The sequence below is a fragment of the Nannobrachium achirus genome (genome assembly GCF_963921795.1).
Source record: "Nannobrachium achirus genome assembly, chromosome: 2".
NCBI lineage: Eukaryota > Metazoa > Chordata > Actinopteri > Myctophiformes > Myctophidae > Nannobrachium > Nannobrachium achirus.
This window is the reverse complement of record NC_137811.1, coordinates 31,691,708-31,706,619: the sequence shown is the minus strand read 5'-3', so window position 1 is coordinate 31,706,619 and position 14,912 is coordinate 31,691,708. Positions and strand designations below refer to the sequence as shown.

The following is a 14,912-nucleotide window of genomic DNA, read 5'->3' as shown; positions in this document are numbered from 1 at the left end:
AGCTTTCTCGAGCAGCACGCTTCCTAATTCAGAGCAGTTGTTCCAGACATCAGACGACTTGCAGAACCTTCGCGACTGTGGTGCAAAAACAACAACCACCAGCAGCATCAGCAGCACACACATGTCTAGCGGTTACACCACATAGGTTGTACTCTAGTGGTCCTTCTGGAGGAGGATGCTGCTCTGCTCTGGTGTACAGGAGCCACGGGGACCCTTCTCAAGTTGTACAGTAAGGATGTGTTTACAATATGCTCTTCTTCTTGACTGACAGTCGGTGCGTGTTATCGTTATGTGATTGTTCATGTGGGTCAAGTGGCTGTAGGTAAGGGGTCAAATATACATGCATTGTAAAGGTACAGGGTTATTGATATTTTGTTTTGACAGAGTGTTTGTCCAATGATTACTGATCAGAATATTGAGCTATTTTTACTAAATTTGCTTATAACATTACAATTGCAGTTATTAGCAGCACTTATACAAAATGTCATCATATTCATACACATTATAGGCTAATAAAGCCCCTTATTTATAAGGTCAGGTATCTCATAGTTGTACAGTACTACAATATAACATTGTTTTTTATAATGCATTATAGTGTGATTATATTATATTGTAACTTAAGTCGCTCGCTTTGGATAAGAGTGCATGCTAAATGCCTACATTTGCCTAAATAACACACCAAACATCACTTAAAGTACCCAATGACCACTTAGTGACTTATCTATATCTAGGTCTACTATAATGCATTATAACAGTGACTATAATAAATTATAATGTATAGAATTATAATAATATATTACAGTAGTGAAAATTTTAATACACTGTGATTCTTGCAAAAAGTCAGTGAGTTCCCATGCAGCAATCATGAAGTTTACAATACTTGACCTCTTAAGTCATTATAAAATGCTGTATAATGTGTTATGATTAGTCTATTGTTCTAAAGCTTTTTGACAAGTGCCACTATAATTTATACATTATTATGAGGAGATTGTAATGCATTATGTTTATAAATTAATTTAGACAAGATTTTAACTTGTTTGATGGTTGGCAGGTTGGAGAATGTGGACCTGCCCTCTATTGGTGCAAAAGATGTTCTTGTCAAAATGCTGGCAGCCCCAATTAACCCTGCAGACATCAACATGATTCAAGGTACTAAAATCTGGTAACTTTGTGGATGAAGGCATGTGTGGTTATAGCCCCTCTCAGGACCCCCAAATCACCTCTTTTTAAATTTTGACGTCGGCGATGTTGGAGTCCCTTGCTCCTCCGTTGGCTCTCTCTGATACGCAACGCTACCACTGTCTGGTCTCGGACGAATACAGCGTCGCTCAGATGTTGTTGAGATTCTTTAAATATACCCAGAGCTGCACTAGGAGAGCGCGGAAACGTGTGCGAAGCGCCGAAAATCGGCGATGCCGTTAAGTATAATTAATTTATCTGTGAAATTGTAGTAACTTTTTTCCAAACTGTATCTCGCTTCCATGTCCCGCCTCCCCGCGGTGTGGTTTGCTACGTTCCTGCCTCTGATCTATCAGAGACAGGCCGACACTACCTGCTAGCCAAAAGACGCCGTGGGGAGGCGGGACATGTGACGTAATAAGGCAGCGAGAGACAGTTTGGAAAAAGCTACTAAATTTTCATAGATAAATTAATGATACTTAACGGCATCACCGATTTTCGGCGCTTCGCACACGTTTCCGCGCTCTCCTAGTGCAGCTCTGGGTATTTTTAAAGCATCTCAACAACATCTGAGCGACGCTGTATTCATCCGAGACCAGACAGTGGTAGCGTTGCGTATCAGAGAGACCCAACGGAGGAGCAAGGGACCCCACAATCGCCGACGTCAAAATTTAAAAAGAGGTGATTTGGGGGTCCTGAGAGGGGCTAGTGTGGTTATATGAAGGGTAATCAATTAGTAGGTTTTATCACCTCTGAATTTGTTCAAACATAAGTGTAAAGTCAGATGTCATGGTCGGTGAGTGGAATTAAGAGTATTCGTTTTGTAGTTTAGATTTTTAAATTGTGGTTCCAAAGAATACATTATAATCTTCATATTTGAAAACAGTGTTCACTTTCTGGGAATTTTATTTTGTAATTTTACTGTCTGAGACATTTGGAAAGTCCACACTTCCTCTCAAGCACCACCAAGGTGATAAGAGAAAACAGGAAGTCTTTGGAAGGAGTGTTGCAATTGTAAACCTTTTAGCTTGCCAAAATGTGCCAATCCTGGCAAACACCTATCTTACAGGGAAGTGTACCGAGTGAACAGATATCCTACTCTCCTAATTTCACTTCACTATTTAGCTCATAGTGAAGTGATAATTAGACATGAAAGTTATACCTAAAATAAAGATGATTTAAATGATTATTTGCACCAAAATAGAGACACCAGGGTTAATGTTAACCTTTTGTTGAACACTTAAAGCAGGGGTCTTCACCAGGGGGTCTGGGACCCCTAGGGGGTCCTCAGAGTTACTACAGGGGGTCCTCCAAATCTTTGTGTGATAGAACCTTTTTTTCCTCCTTTTTTATATTAACCACTTGAACCCCTATATCGCCCATATTCTGAGAACTTTAGCCAAAAATAGCAGATCTACAAGCTGCGAGGCGTTGTGAGCTTGTAGATCTGCTATTTTCGGCAAAGAGGTTTGGTGTAGAAGGGAAAAAGAGCAGACTAAGTACAGAGTGAAAGGTCAAGTTTATTAGGTAATGATGGCTCAAGTGGTTAAATATCTGAAAACACAAATTGACATGAATCCAAAATACACTGATGATTATGCTGTAAAACGATGAAACTACCGTATATGGAATCTATGAAAAGTTTGTGGGGGTCCCTGCTTCATCTCTCTCTCAACTAAGGGGTCCTTGGCCTGAAAACGTTGAATACCCCTGACTAAGGATTGTTTGGTTAATCATTTGACCCCCTTCTTTCCAGGCACCTATGCTATCCTCCCTGACTTCCCAGCAGTGGGGGGTAATGAGGGCGTGGCTGAGGTAGTGGAACTGGGGGACCAGGTGAAATCTCTCAGAGTGGGAGACTGGGTTATTCCCAAAGATGCTGGGCAAGGTAAAGTAGTTTACCAACACCATGTACTATTGATGTGCGGGTCTGGGTTTTTTCGAACCTGACCCATCCGATGATCCGACCTAAAAATGGTTTTATTAATCAACAACAACCCGAACGCGAAATGAACCTTTCATTATTTATGGCTAGTTGACCCTAGTTGGCCCACCTGAATCCGCCGATAATTGCATCTAAAGTATTTTCTTTGTTACATTGTATGTGATGTCACAACACATTTGCCTCTAAGCTTTGATTTATTGTAGAAAAACATCTTAAGTGGATGTTTGCCAGTTAATTCTTAAAGATGTGCGTCAAACCTTCTTCATATACAGTAATTGTTTTGATTGATTGATTGAATACTTTATTAGACTGAAATGTAAACAGCACAAGATACAGTCAGACATTTGAGCTTAAAGGATAACACAAAAAGTCCAGCGGACCAGTTTCTATTGTGGTCCTATGTATTCAATCAATCAACATGCATTAACATTTTTGGAGCGGTGAAAGCGCTCCCAATAGACAGGTATGTCCGTGGGTATGTGGGTGGCTGGGTGGCTGGGTGGCTGGCTGGCCGTGTCCGTCCGTAGCCTGGCAATACCTTGAGTGGCCACACACAACACACTAGTTAAAGGAGGGGCGCTGTTTTGTGCAGGCCAGGCACACTCACCACTCACTCACAGGCACAGTTTACACTCACTCACTCACTCACTCACTCACATAGGGTACAGCTGCTCAAATTCACCGCTCCACTTCGAACCGAGGTTCGATTTTTTTAAATTTCTGCCTTCCTACTCTGGATCTCAGAGGTGGCATGTGGACAGTTCTGAAACCTGCCTACCAATGACATCAGCAGTGGTCATTTCAAACCAAGATTTCAAACTTTTTTTCTGTTGCATTTTCTTTTAAATTATTGATGCAAGGGCTTCTATTTCAGAGAGCTAACATTGAGAACTAAATATATGAAGATATGGTTGAATATGGGTGGGTGACTTGCTTTTTTAACAGCCATGCCATTAAAGCTTCACACAAAATTGAATATTGTAGCGAGACAGGAATACTGTTCATGTTATCACGGTCTCTTCTATTAATGTCTTTTTATGTTACTCTCTGGAGCCAAGTTTCAACTGCTGTAATAAATACCCGCATTGTCTAATTGTGAGATGTAATAATGAATTGTGTTCAGGGACCTGGAGGACAGCAGCAGTGCTGACAGAGGAAGACGTCATCTCACTGCCAAATGACATCCCCTTGTTGTGTGCTGCCACACTGGGGGTCAACCCCTGCACTGCCTTCAGGATGCTGGCTGACTTTAAGGACCTCAAGCCAGGTAGTCATAGTCAGCTGACAGCACATTGAAATCAGCAGCACAAACAACAACAAATCAGTAGTTGGATAGCAATATCAACTGCTGCCCGGATGATGCACCAGGAAGGAAGAATACAATAAATACAATAAAACAGGGGTCTTCAACGTTTTCAGGCCAAGGACCCCTTACTTGAGAGAGAGAGATGAAGCAGGGACCCCCACAACCTTTTCATAGATTCCATATATAGTAGTTTCATTGTTTGACAGCACAATCATCAGTGTACAGTATTTTGGATTCATGTCAATTTGTGTTTTCAGATATTTAACCACTTGAACCGTCAATACTTTATAAACTTGACCTTTCACTCTGTACTTCTGTCTGCTCTTTTCCCCCTCTACACCAAAGCTCTTTGCCGAAAATAGCCGATCTAGATCGGCTATTTTTGGCTAAAGTCCTCAGAATATGGACGTTAGGGTTCAAGTGGTTAATATAAAAAAGGAAGAAAAGGTTTCTTTCACACAAGGATTTGGAGGACCCCCTGTAGTAACTCTGAGGACACCCTAGGGGTCCCGGACCTCCTGTTGAAGACCCCTGCAATAAAATGATGTGCCCTTTTGGTAGTCAGAAAGTGCAGACATTCAGCGACCCTGAAGAAAACCCATAAGCACTTTTAAAGGGATAGTTTAGCCCGGAAAATATCAGTTTTCCCTATGGAATTCCTCACCTGCTGGGGGTCTTGAATTGATGGATATAGTTTTTGTGTTTTCTCGCATTCCTAAGCCAATGGTTTTATGACCAGCAGTGGTTCCCTATGGAGACACAAAGAGCCTGATTTGTTCCCTAAAAGGCGACACAAAGAGTCTCCTCAAATTATTTATTGGCTTAGGAATGAGACAAAAACAAAAGAATATCCATGAATTCAAGTCTCCCTGGGGTGAGTAATCGATTTTGTGGTTTAACTATCTCTTTAAGATCTATACTTGATTTACGTCGAATTGCTATTTAAAAAAAAAAGTAATGTCGAGTCACAGCATGTCTACAATCATGTCATCAACATGGATCAGGAAGATTTGGGAAAAACACATTTTTGCCCTATTTGTGGAGATAAGCCACCTACGGTCGCTTATCTCCCGATTGGGGAGTCTTACTGGTATTATCTTTGAAATGGTTATTTGCGCTTAGTTTTTCAAAATGATTTCAAGATTTCTCACTTTCTCATTTTGGGGTATTAGTTTTATGTCTCCTGTTAAGGACGAGCTGCCATGAAAACCCAGTAGAGCCTCATAATTGTGTTTTATGTGTTGTCCTCTCAGGTGACACGGTGATCCAAAATGCAGCCAACAGTGGAGTGGGTCAGGCTGTTATACAGATTGCCGCTGCAAGGGGAATCAATACCATAAACGTTGTACGAGACAGGTAAACCTCACACCTGACTAATGTGTGTAAAGATATCTGTCAATTAATGACTGGCTATGAGTTTGACCCTCCACCAGCAGTTTAAGTCCATGAAGTCTTTGTCTACTGATTAGCATGTTTTCAGTGCCTAATAATCATTAGCTGGGGTTTATCAGTCCATCGCTGTTGTTGGTGACCGATGGGGTCTTCAGTCAGAAAACTATCGCAGCAAAATGTTTCATGAGCGTGTACTTAACTTCCTCATTGCACCTCCATCTCTCGTAGGCCAGAGTTCACGCAGCTTAGTGACAAGCTGAAGGCCATGGGGGCCAGCCATGTCATCAAGGAGGAGACACTAAGGCGGCCTGAGATGAAAGAACTATTCAAGGTCTGCTTGTCCATCATCATCTGCAATTTTAATCACATTTTGTTTCATTGTGGGCATGTCATCAATGGCAGATCAAGCTCACAACACTTATTATTGGGGTGTTTTATCAGCTTTGCCATTCCCTTGTTCGACCCTCAACTTGTTCCACACTATTCACAAACATATTTGATTAATCTTTTAACAAAGTTAAATATATATACAGTGTGTATAGGGTAAGTGGTTAAAACGTAAGTATTGTTGTTTACTACAGGTCAAATACCTAATGGTCTCGATGTTTTTGATATTTCTCTTTCTAAAAGACGTGTCCAAGACCCACGCTGGCACTGAACGGTGTAGGGGGCAAGAGTGCCACAGAACTCCTCCGTCAGCTACAGGCTGGAGGTTGCATGGTGACCTACGGGGGCATGGCCAAACAGCCTGTCACTGTACCTGTGGTAAGACCAGCGTCATGTGTTTTTAAACTCATAACTGGTATGTAAGTGTTGCTGTGTCCCGCATGTTCTAAAAGTTACCTTACTTCCTCCAGAGCGCTCTAATTTTTAAGGATGTGGAAGTGCGCGGCTTCTGGGTCACACGTTGGAAGAAGGATCACTCAAATGGTGAGTCTGTCAAGAAGAGAATGTGTACAAGTACTTATTGTGTACTGCTGTATGAGCAGAAAGTATTTTAACTTTGGCCTTTGGTTTTAAGGCCCCCAGATTTATATGTATTTGGCCACGCCCCCCATCTGAAATGCTTGTGTGAAAGCATTTCTCTGTGGGTGTCTCTAAAATAGCAGATCTACAACGTATTGCAATGCTTGTAGGTTGTTTATATTTTAATATCCAAAGTATAATCTAGGGTTAAAAGTTGTTAAACTGATTTTAATGGGGTCTCTACACTGGACCCCACATTGAGAACGACTGCTTTAAGATGCATCCTAAACGGAAATAGGGCTGTCATGATTATGACATTTTACATGGCGATTAATTGTCATTCTAATAATTGCGATTAACGATTTAATTGCGTTTTTGTCGTTGACAATTACATTTCTGTTTGGCTTGTAGGCTTTGAAGTTGCACATGGCAGATATGACACATAACCTAAATTTACAAAGAAATGACTGACATATTTGACAACTTTATACTTAAAAAAAAGAACATTGATAGTGGAATGCGACGTGTTGTGAGCTTGTAGATCGGCTATTCCCACTATTTTTGAAAATGGGCCTATATGAAAAATGTTCAACATGGAAACAATTATGACAAAATAATTGACATCTTGTCAAATAATTACAATAGACGATCATGTAATAATTGTGACGGGCCTAAAAGGAATTAAATTCTACTATTTTCTGTTCTTTTTCCTGTCCCCAGATGAAGGGGCCTTCAGGGGCATGCTGGAGGAGCTGTGCTCCCTGGTGCGCCAGGGGAAGCTGACGGCACCAGGCTGTACTGAGGTCAGCCTGCAGGACTACCGCACAGCCCTGGACGCTGCCATGCAGCCCTTCATCTCATCCAAGCAGGTCCTGGTCATGTGATCCCGTTGAAGCTCTACCCCAGAGCAACACACAAACTGCACTGTCAAAAATCCCAGCGTGTGAACAACCAAGACCATAATGTATTATTTATTGTTCAAAATAAGTTTATCAAAAGCAATCAATAAAAATGTATACGTCTTCGGTAGCAGGCTCAAAGTTCACAATCTGTTGTAATGACACTTGAGCTGGTATAAGGTTACCGGCAGTGATCAAAAACAATTCCTGTGGAATTACAGGAATTATCTAGCAGCTATATGATAATAAAGTCATAATTCGCAGGCTGTGTTGTTGCTGTAATTTGATTACTGGTGGAGTCCCTCGTAGAAGACTCAATGGAGAGTGCACTGGTCATAAAATGATTGCCTTAGGAATGCGACAAAAAACAACAAAAAACTCCATGAATTCAAGGCTTCGTGGGTGTGTAATTGATAGAAATGTAATAATTGTTTAGGTGAACTACTCCTTTAATGACGTTCATTGATGCAGTAATATTGAGGTCATTGACTTTCTTCCCCTCATAAAATTAGATAATTTATTGTAAGTCTCATAGCACTTTAACATGAGATAAAAGATTTAAGAATATTGAAGATAAATGTGCTGTTTTTACTTATGCTATGCCAGCCAACCGATTGGCAAAGGCTCAGTGGTAGACTGGGATCAGTTTGCTTTGCAGCTGGCATATCTAGAGTGGATACAGAAATTGGCTGTTTAAAAAAAAAAAAAAAATCAAAATGCAATACAATACAAAGAAAAGACCAGATACAATCACTGCACAGTAAAATAGAAACCAGTCTTCCCACAGCTATACTGCAGATGGCCTGGTGATGCAAGGTTAGGTGAGTGGTGATGTTTCAACATCGATGCTATTTACAAGTCATTCAAGACAACACCTAATGCCACGGTGAGGACTAGCAGCAAGGCAGCATGAAGTGAAGTGGCTCCTTCTTTCTCCAGACAGTGTTCATATCTTTCAAAGTCTACCTCTCTGACGGCACACACGTGGTCAATGCGGCAGTTGCTGTCGCACTTTGTCAGGTCGTAGTTGACCGAGTTGAACTCGTAGTACTTCTGTAGGTAGCTGTGGTCGTTAGCCATGAGCTCCAGCACCTGGTGCATGGAGGCCGGAGAGGCGTCCGCCACCCCGAAGCTCTCTGTCAGACGGTACTCCTGCTCCCAGTGATCCTGGGCTGCATTGGCACGGGTCAGGTTCAGGTAGTATGTCACCATATCCTGTGGGAGTTGATACAGGAAAGGCCATGAATGAAAATTGGAATACAGTAATATGCATCAGCAGTTTCTATATACTCAGTTAAAGAACCCCTGCAAGCCAAATGACGTCATGATGGCGTCCTCTGGTGACTCCGGTGACGTTCAGAACTAGGCCAGATCACAGCCCATATGGGGATGATCTTGATGTCATTACCAGGATGTCATATGGACTATAGGATTATTGTTATTGTTTGTAATGTTAGCTGAAATATGAGCATATAAGGTTATATTCTGGGACATATCTGACTAGTTATGATATTTATCTGGCCTCGATCGGACCCTCTCTGATTAATCCAGGACGTCCGTTTTCGTGGGCAGGATTTATGTTGGTTGAAATCAGGTGATATTCTGGGCCAGATCTGACTAGTCATGGTTTGACTTGATCTGGCCCCAATCGAGACGTCACTGATTGGTCCAGGTCCTGACTGTGCTTGCTGGGACGGTGTAGATACCTAACCACTCTTGTCCCGCTTTTGGCACAGTAAGTGAAGAGAAAGTCCTTTCCTTACTTCAACTAGGAGTGTTTGAGTGTCATATTCAAAGACGCGGATCCCAGGGTTGTTTGCTCCATCTACGACCCCAGGCAGCGTTGTCTTCCATGGTGTGACCCCTGGGCTCAAAAACATTGCACTGATAGGCGAGCCTGTTGCAGAGAGAAGGCAACATATTGAAACTCCCTAAACTGATGTCTCTACTGAGGCTGAACTTAACAAGACCATTATGAATTATTCAAAATAAGTTGCACAAGCACACAATCAATACATTTATATCTTCTTTATATCAGGCTCAAAGTCCACAATCTGTTGCAATGTCACTTGAGTTGGCATAAGTTAATTGCCATTGATCAAAAACTCATCAAAGATATCGTGATCATGAATAATGCCGCAAGATAACCATATCTTGTAATTGGTGCTTTATAATGTAATTGGTGTGGTTGCTGCGAATGCATTTCATATCATTGTTAAATAGGTTCACTGGTGCAGTAATATTGATGTACATTGACTTTTAAACCCTCTTGAAATGAAATATTTAAGCCTACAAATACATCCTTGGATAACAATTGACTATATTTAGGGGGAAATCTTCACAGAAAAATGCAGATCTACAAGCCAATACAAACCAAGTATAGGGTTTAAGTGGTCAATGACGTCTCCTGTTTTCACTCTTCACTAAATATATTTGATTATATTCTAGTGGCAATAACGGATCTATAAGCTGTGAGCTTGTAGCTCTGCTATGTTTGCTGTTTGCTGATTGTTAGCCCCAGAAAGGGAGGCTAAGGTTCAAGTGGTTACAATATTGGATATTACATGAAATCAGAGTCAATGTGTACAAAATTACAAAAGTTAACACGTGCACTGTGAGTACCTGCAGAGTCGTAGAACATGCGGAAGCTGTCAGTGTGATGATGACCAAAGAACTGCCCAGCGATTACAGAATGATGTTTATGGATCAGCTCCAAATAGCGCTTATTGAACTCCTCTCTAAACCAGGCTGTACTCCTCCTCTTCTCAAAGAAACCTGGAGGAACGTGGCCAATTATGTACACCTGGAAGACACAAGATGCTATCTGGGAAATGCAATAGACTAGAGCAGTGTTTCCCAACAGTGGGTCAAGACCCATGTTTGGGTTGCGGACCAGTTTTTATGGGTCGTGAGTAAATACCCCTTTATTTTATTGTTTCCTATATTTTGTTTTTTTATTATTATTATTCAAAATAATTCCATAAATAATAAACCAACAAAAAAGATTAATTAGAGGGGGGGAAATACCTGCAGAGACATCAAATCTCTTTTTTGGGGGGCTAAATCGTTTGGGAACCACTGCTATAGAGAAATGATTCATTTCAGTCATTTAAAGGACCCCCAATTTAATAATAGCACAGATGCTGTAGTACAGCCCAAGTATGATACGGAGGCAAACTGTTGAGGTTGCGTGTATATACAGTCATGGCTTGACATTAACTTTTTGAGGCACTTGTCCTTTGAACATATACATTTCCCGTTCACTTCTCCGGGCACAAAAGTCTGAATAAAAATTAGACATTTCACAGTAATTTCTTTCTTGAATGCATGCATAGGAGTCAGACATTGAAATAGAATGAATAACAAACTGAAACAACCCCCCTTGCGCCCTCCACCCTCCACTCCATATTATGGGCAGTCCATAGTCTGCATACAGCACAAAGCTGCCAGGAGCTTCACACACATTTTTAAAGAACTTGTCCGTAAGGATTAATTACATGTTCCGGACAACAGGACAAGCCTTAATACTGTTTTGAGTTTACCCTCTCCTTGTTGTTGGCTGCCTCTGTCAGAACCTGATCAGCCCAGTTGAACTGGCCCACTGGATCGGCCATGTTCTGGGTCTGCTCGTTAAAGGCATAGTGCAGGTTGGTGTTTAGGACCAGGATCCTGAAGCCTTCTCGATTCAACAGCTTCTCACTGTAATATCCACCTATGCAAAAGAAAATATGAATGTCAAATTCAACAGTATGCATGAGCAGTTTTACATACTGTATACATGCATGGCAAGGTTACAAATCCCCCAGTCAAATAACTAGATACTTTTAATCATTATTATACAGTATATATGTTTAATGTACAATAATAGTCTACTCATGATTAATTTATACTTGATATCATGCTTAATTTGTACTCAAGTATCAAGCAAAACTGTACAGCCAACCTTTTTTGAAGGTTTCGAGTGACTTTGTTTCCATCCAGCCCTCCCACATCTGTGCAATCCGGTCATAGATGTAATTTGGTTCTGCGGGTAGCTGGTTCTTGGGGTGGTAGTCATGGTTACCAAGGGCTGAGTACACCGTAGTGTCTGTGAGGTGATAACCAAAACATTTGACCATCAGTTCCTCAATGTGAACACAAGTGATTTATCTCTCCCAACTTTAGGCCGACGCCATGTTGCCTAATATCCTCTGCGTCAATTTAGCTCAGAGAGTAAAACGTTTAAAGGACAACTTTAGTTTTTTACAACAAGGGTTCATATTTTAGATTGTAATTAAAGAATATAAAAGATGAGTGTTAAAATTATTTCATTTACTTCTTTCTATTGTTTTAGAGATTCTTATTTCAGTGGTTGGGGGCATGCGTACAATTGGCTAAATATGTCATTTTACACAGAATAAGCCCATTCCCAAGATACAACGCAACCTTTCATGGTTGGATGTGACTTATGGGGGCTAGAAGTGTTACTGTAAATAGCAATAAAGAAACTGCTGGCTTATTGTGTCTAAAAAGACATATTGAGCCACTTGTACACATGCCCCCATGCGTACGCATGCCCCACATTTTAGCACGCTAAACGCGATAAAACAATAGAACAAAGCAAATGAAAACATTTTAACACTCACTTTTTCTTTTCTCTAATTACAATCTAAAATATGAACCCTTGTTGTAAAAAAACAAAGTTGTCCTTTAACACAAGTTGTGAAGGCCACGCTGGTATCAGGACAGGACCACCTTCCCAAGATGTGAATAAACAACTCAAATCAACACTGGAATCAACTCCAAATAACCACATTAGTTGAAGGAAATGTGCATGTGGTGAACCTGACTTGGAAAGACTTGATTTATGATGTGGGTGAGGTTGCTGACAATGTAGAGAACTGCCTCTTCTCCCAGATCCTCATTTGGAACATGTGGGGTGTCATCTCTGAAAAGGCAAACAACAGATGGTGTTAATTTGCCTAACTGGCAGCTTAACACATCTACACATGTTAATCTCCTACCAAATAAATGTTTTACACGAGACGTGACTACACGTGACTCATTGTTATTGTTATGGTGTTCTAGCTGTACCATATATTTATACCTATAAAGCAGCTACATACCCCGTCCAGACGATGAAGTCTGGCTCTGGCAGGATGTTCTTCATGGCATACAGTGTGGAGTTAATAAGGGTCCATGGTGCATCACAAGCATAGTCGCCAAATTCCCCTGCATTGTCCGCAGGACGCTGCCCACTGGACGCACACACCTGTTCAGGTTGATCGTTGGGGTCATAGGTTGGGTCCCAGTGTAGATCTGTGATGTGCCAAAACTTCCCTGCAGTAATGAATGCGTAATTAATTACAGTATGTCATCAAAGTAGTGCTTAAACACATGCGCGCTGTGTTGTAAGCGTGTAGATCTTCTGTTTTGTAAAAGTATTGACACATTTTGACAAATCTTCTCTTATGGTGATCCTTGGCACAAAATATTTTCAGATATAGGGGTCCACGGACCTTGACATGAAAATGTTTGAAAACCACTGACTGATATAGCCTATCTGCTAAGTTGTTCTGGTAAAAGATAACTCCTAGCTTCTGAGTATATATAAACTAATTTGTTGAAAATGTACAATATTTATGATAGCATACTACTCACCAGACAGTGCAAAAGCTCCACAGCGGAGAAGTAGACATGACAGGAGAAGAAGGCTCTTCGTTGTAGGCATGTTGACAGGAGTATAAGCTAATCACAAAAGCAACTCTGTTATCTGTCTGTTCCTGGTTTAGTCAAGATAAGACACAACGTGACACTTCAGAGTTCGTACTCACTATTGTGCAATTCTGCTAATTTCCCACCTGCCTATTGTTGGTTAAAGTCACATGCACCATCTATAAAGTAGGATATTATTTTTACTTGGCCCATGCCATATACAGTAGCTTATCTTGTTTCTATCAGTCACTACAACCAAGTCAAATTCCTTGTAGGTGAATGCTAGATTCTGATTCAATTTTACCCCCCTTTAGACATGATATCTGTAATTATCAGACGCAATAATGACCATAAACATTTTAATTCTATCAGTTTATAGACTCACAATCCAGTCTCTAAACTATTCACTCAACTAGACAAGTAATCCCAGCCTTCATTGCAGAACCAATGGAACCCTTACCAGCCCCTCGGCAGCACAGAGCCCCTCCACACCGGACAGCTTTCCCCTGTGGACCTCTCAAAGCACTGGAAAGAGAAGGAGGCATCCTCCAGGAGTTTGTGCAGGGGAATGCATGAGGGGGAGTGATGCCTCTCAGTTATAGGGCTGGACAAATTTAATTTAATTACATTTTTGCGATTAACCATTCAATTGTGTTTTTGGCATTGGGCATTGGAACATGAATACTAATTTAATTTCTGTTTGATTTTTAGGGTTCATAAATACAAATCACACAGGGTAGACATAACTTAAAAATCCAAATAAATTACTGGCACATCTAATAATGTTTTCCTCAACACGAAGTGACGTATTGTAAGCTTGTAGAACTCTTTCTGCTATTTTTGGAAAATGTTTGAAAATGGTATGAACATTTTTCTACATGGAAATGATTATAACGATTATGCAAAAATAATTGTGATTCTGTACTGTAGTAATTGTGACAGGCTTATGAGGGCTGGGTAGCATAGCGGGCTGAGGAGAGACTTCTGCTCATGTTGGTGTGGAGGGAAATGAGCAGTCTAATCCGGTCACACAAACACTCAGGGATAATTAAAGAAAAGCCTGGGACCCCTAGGGGGTCCTCAGAGTTACTACAAGGGGTCCACCAAATCTTGTGTTATGAACCTTTTTCACATTAACAACTTAAACCCTATAGCATCCCTATTCTGGGGGGAACATTAGCCAAAAATAGCAGATCTACAAGCTCAGTGCGAGGTGTTGTGAGTTTATAGATCGGCTATTTTCAGAAAAGAGGTTTGGTAGGGGGAAAAAAAGAGTAGACAAAGAACAGGTTTTCTAAATATTGATGGTTTAAGTGGTTAACTGTAATAAAAACATATTAACATGAAGCTGTCTATGAAAACGTTTCATCTGCGAAACAATTCTATACAATATGAAGTGGGGGTCCCTGCTTCCCCCCTCTCTCAGCTAAGGGGTCCTTATTGAAAAACATTGAATACCCTAGGACATGTACAATCAGTATGGCAGTATGACCGCAATAAACTGGAAGACATAATAATATACAAACTTTAC

The 14,912-nt window shown here is 40.8% G+C and overlaps 2 protein-coding genes across 2 annotated transcripts; one reads left to right on the top strand and one right to left on the bottom strand.

The window, feature by feature from the left end:
- Window positions 1–140: 140 nt before the first annotated feature.
- On the top strand, window positions 141–7,672 carry mecr (mitochondrial trans-2-enoyl-CoA reductase; the record flags this gene model as incomplete). The annotated part of the gene is made up of 9 exons (XM_080749742.1): window positions 141–229; window positions 1,052–1,149; window positions 2,936–3,067; window positions 4,248–4,391; window positions 5,684–5,786; window positions 6,051–6,153; window positions 6,453–6,587; window positions 6,680–6,752; window positions 7,509–7,672. The coding sequence occupies exons 2-9, from the start codon at window positions 1,104–1,106 to the stop codon at window positions 7,670–7,672; spliced, it is 900 nt and encodes a 299-aa protein (XP_080605868.1). The 5' UTR covers window positions 141–229; window positions 1,052–1,103.
- An 867-nt stretch (window positions 7,673–8,539) lies between these two features.
- Window positions 8,540–12,995, bottom strand: LOC308297714 (acid sphingomyelinase-like phosphodiesterase 3b; the record flags this gene model as incomplete). Its single annotated transcript, XM_080741269.1, has 7 exons — window positions 12,793–12,995; window positions 12,517–12,614; window positions 11,631–11,774; window positions 11,230–11,399; window positions 10,310–10,490; window positions 9,451–9,584; window positions 8,540–8,902 (listed from the first exon to the last, which is right to left on the bottom strand). Exons 1-7 carry the CDS (start codon window positions 12,834–12,836, stop codon window positions 8,540–8,542), a joined length of 1,134 nt encoding a protein of 377 aa, XP_080597395.1. The 5' UTR covers window positions 12,837–12,995.
- Window positions 12,996–14,912: the final 1,917 nt, after the last annotated feature.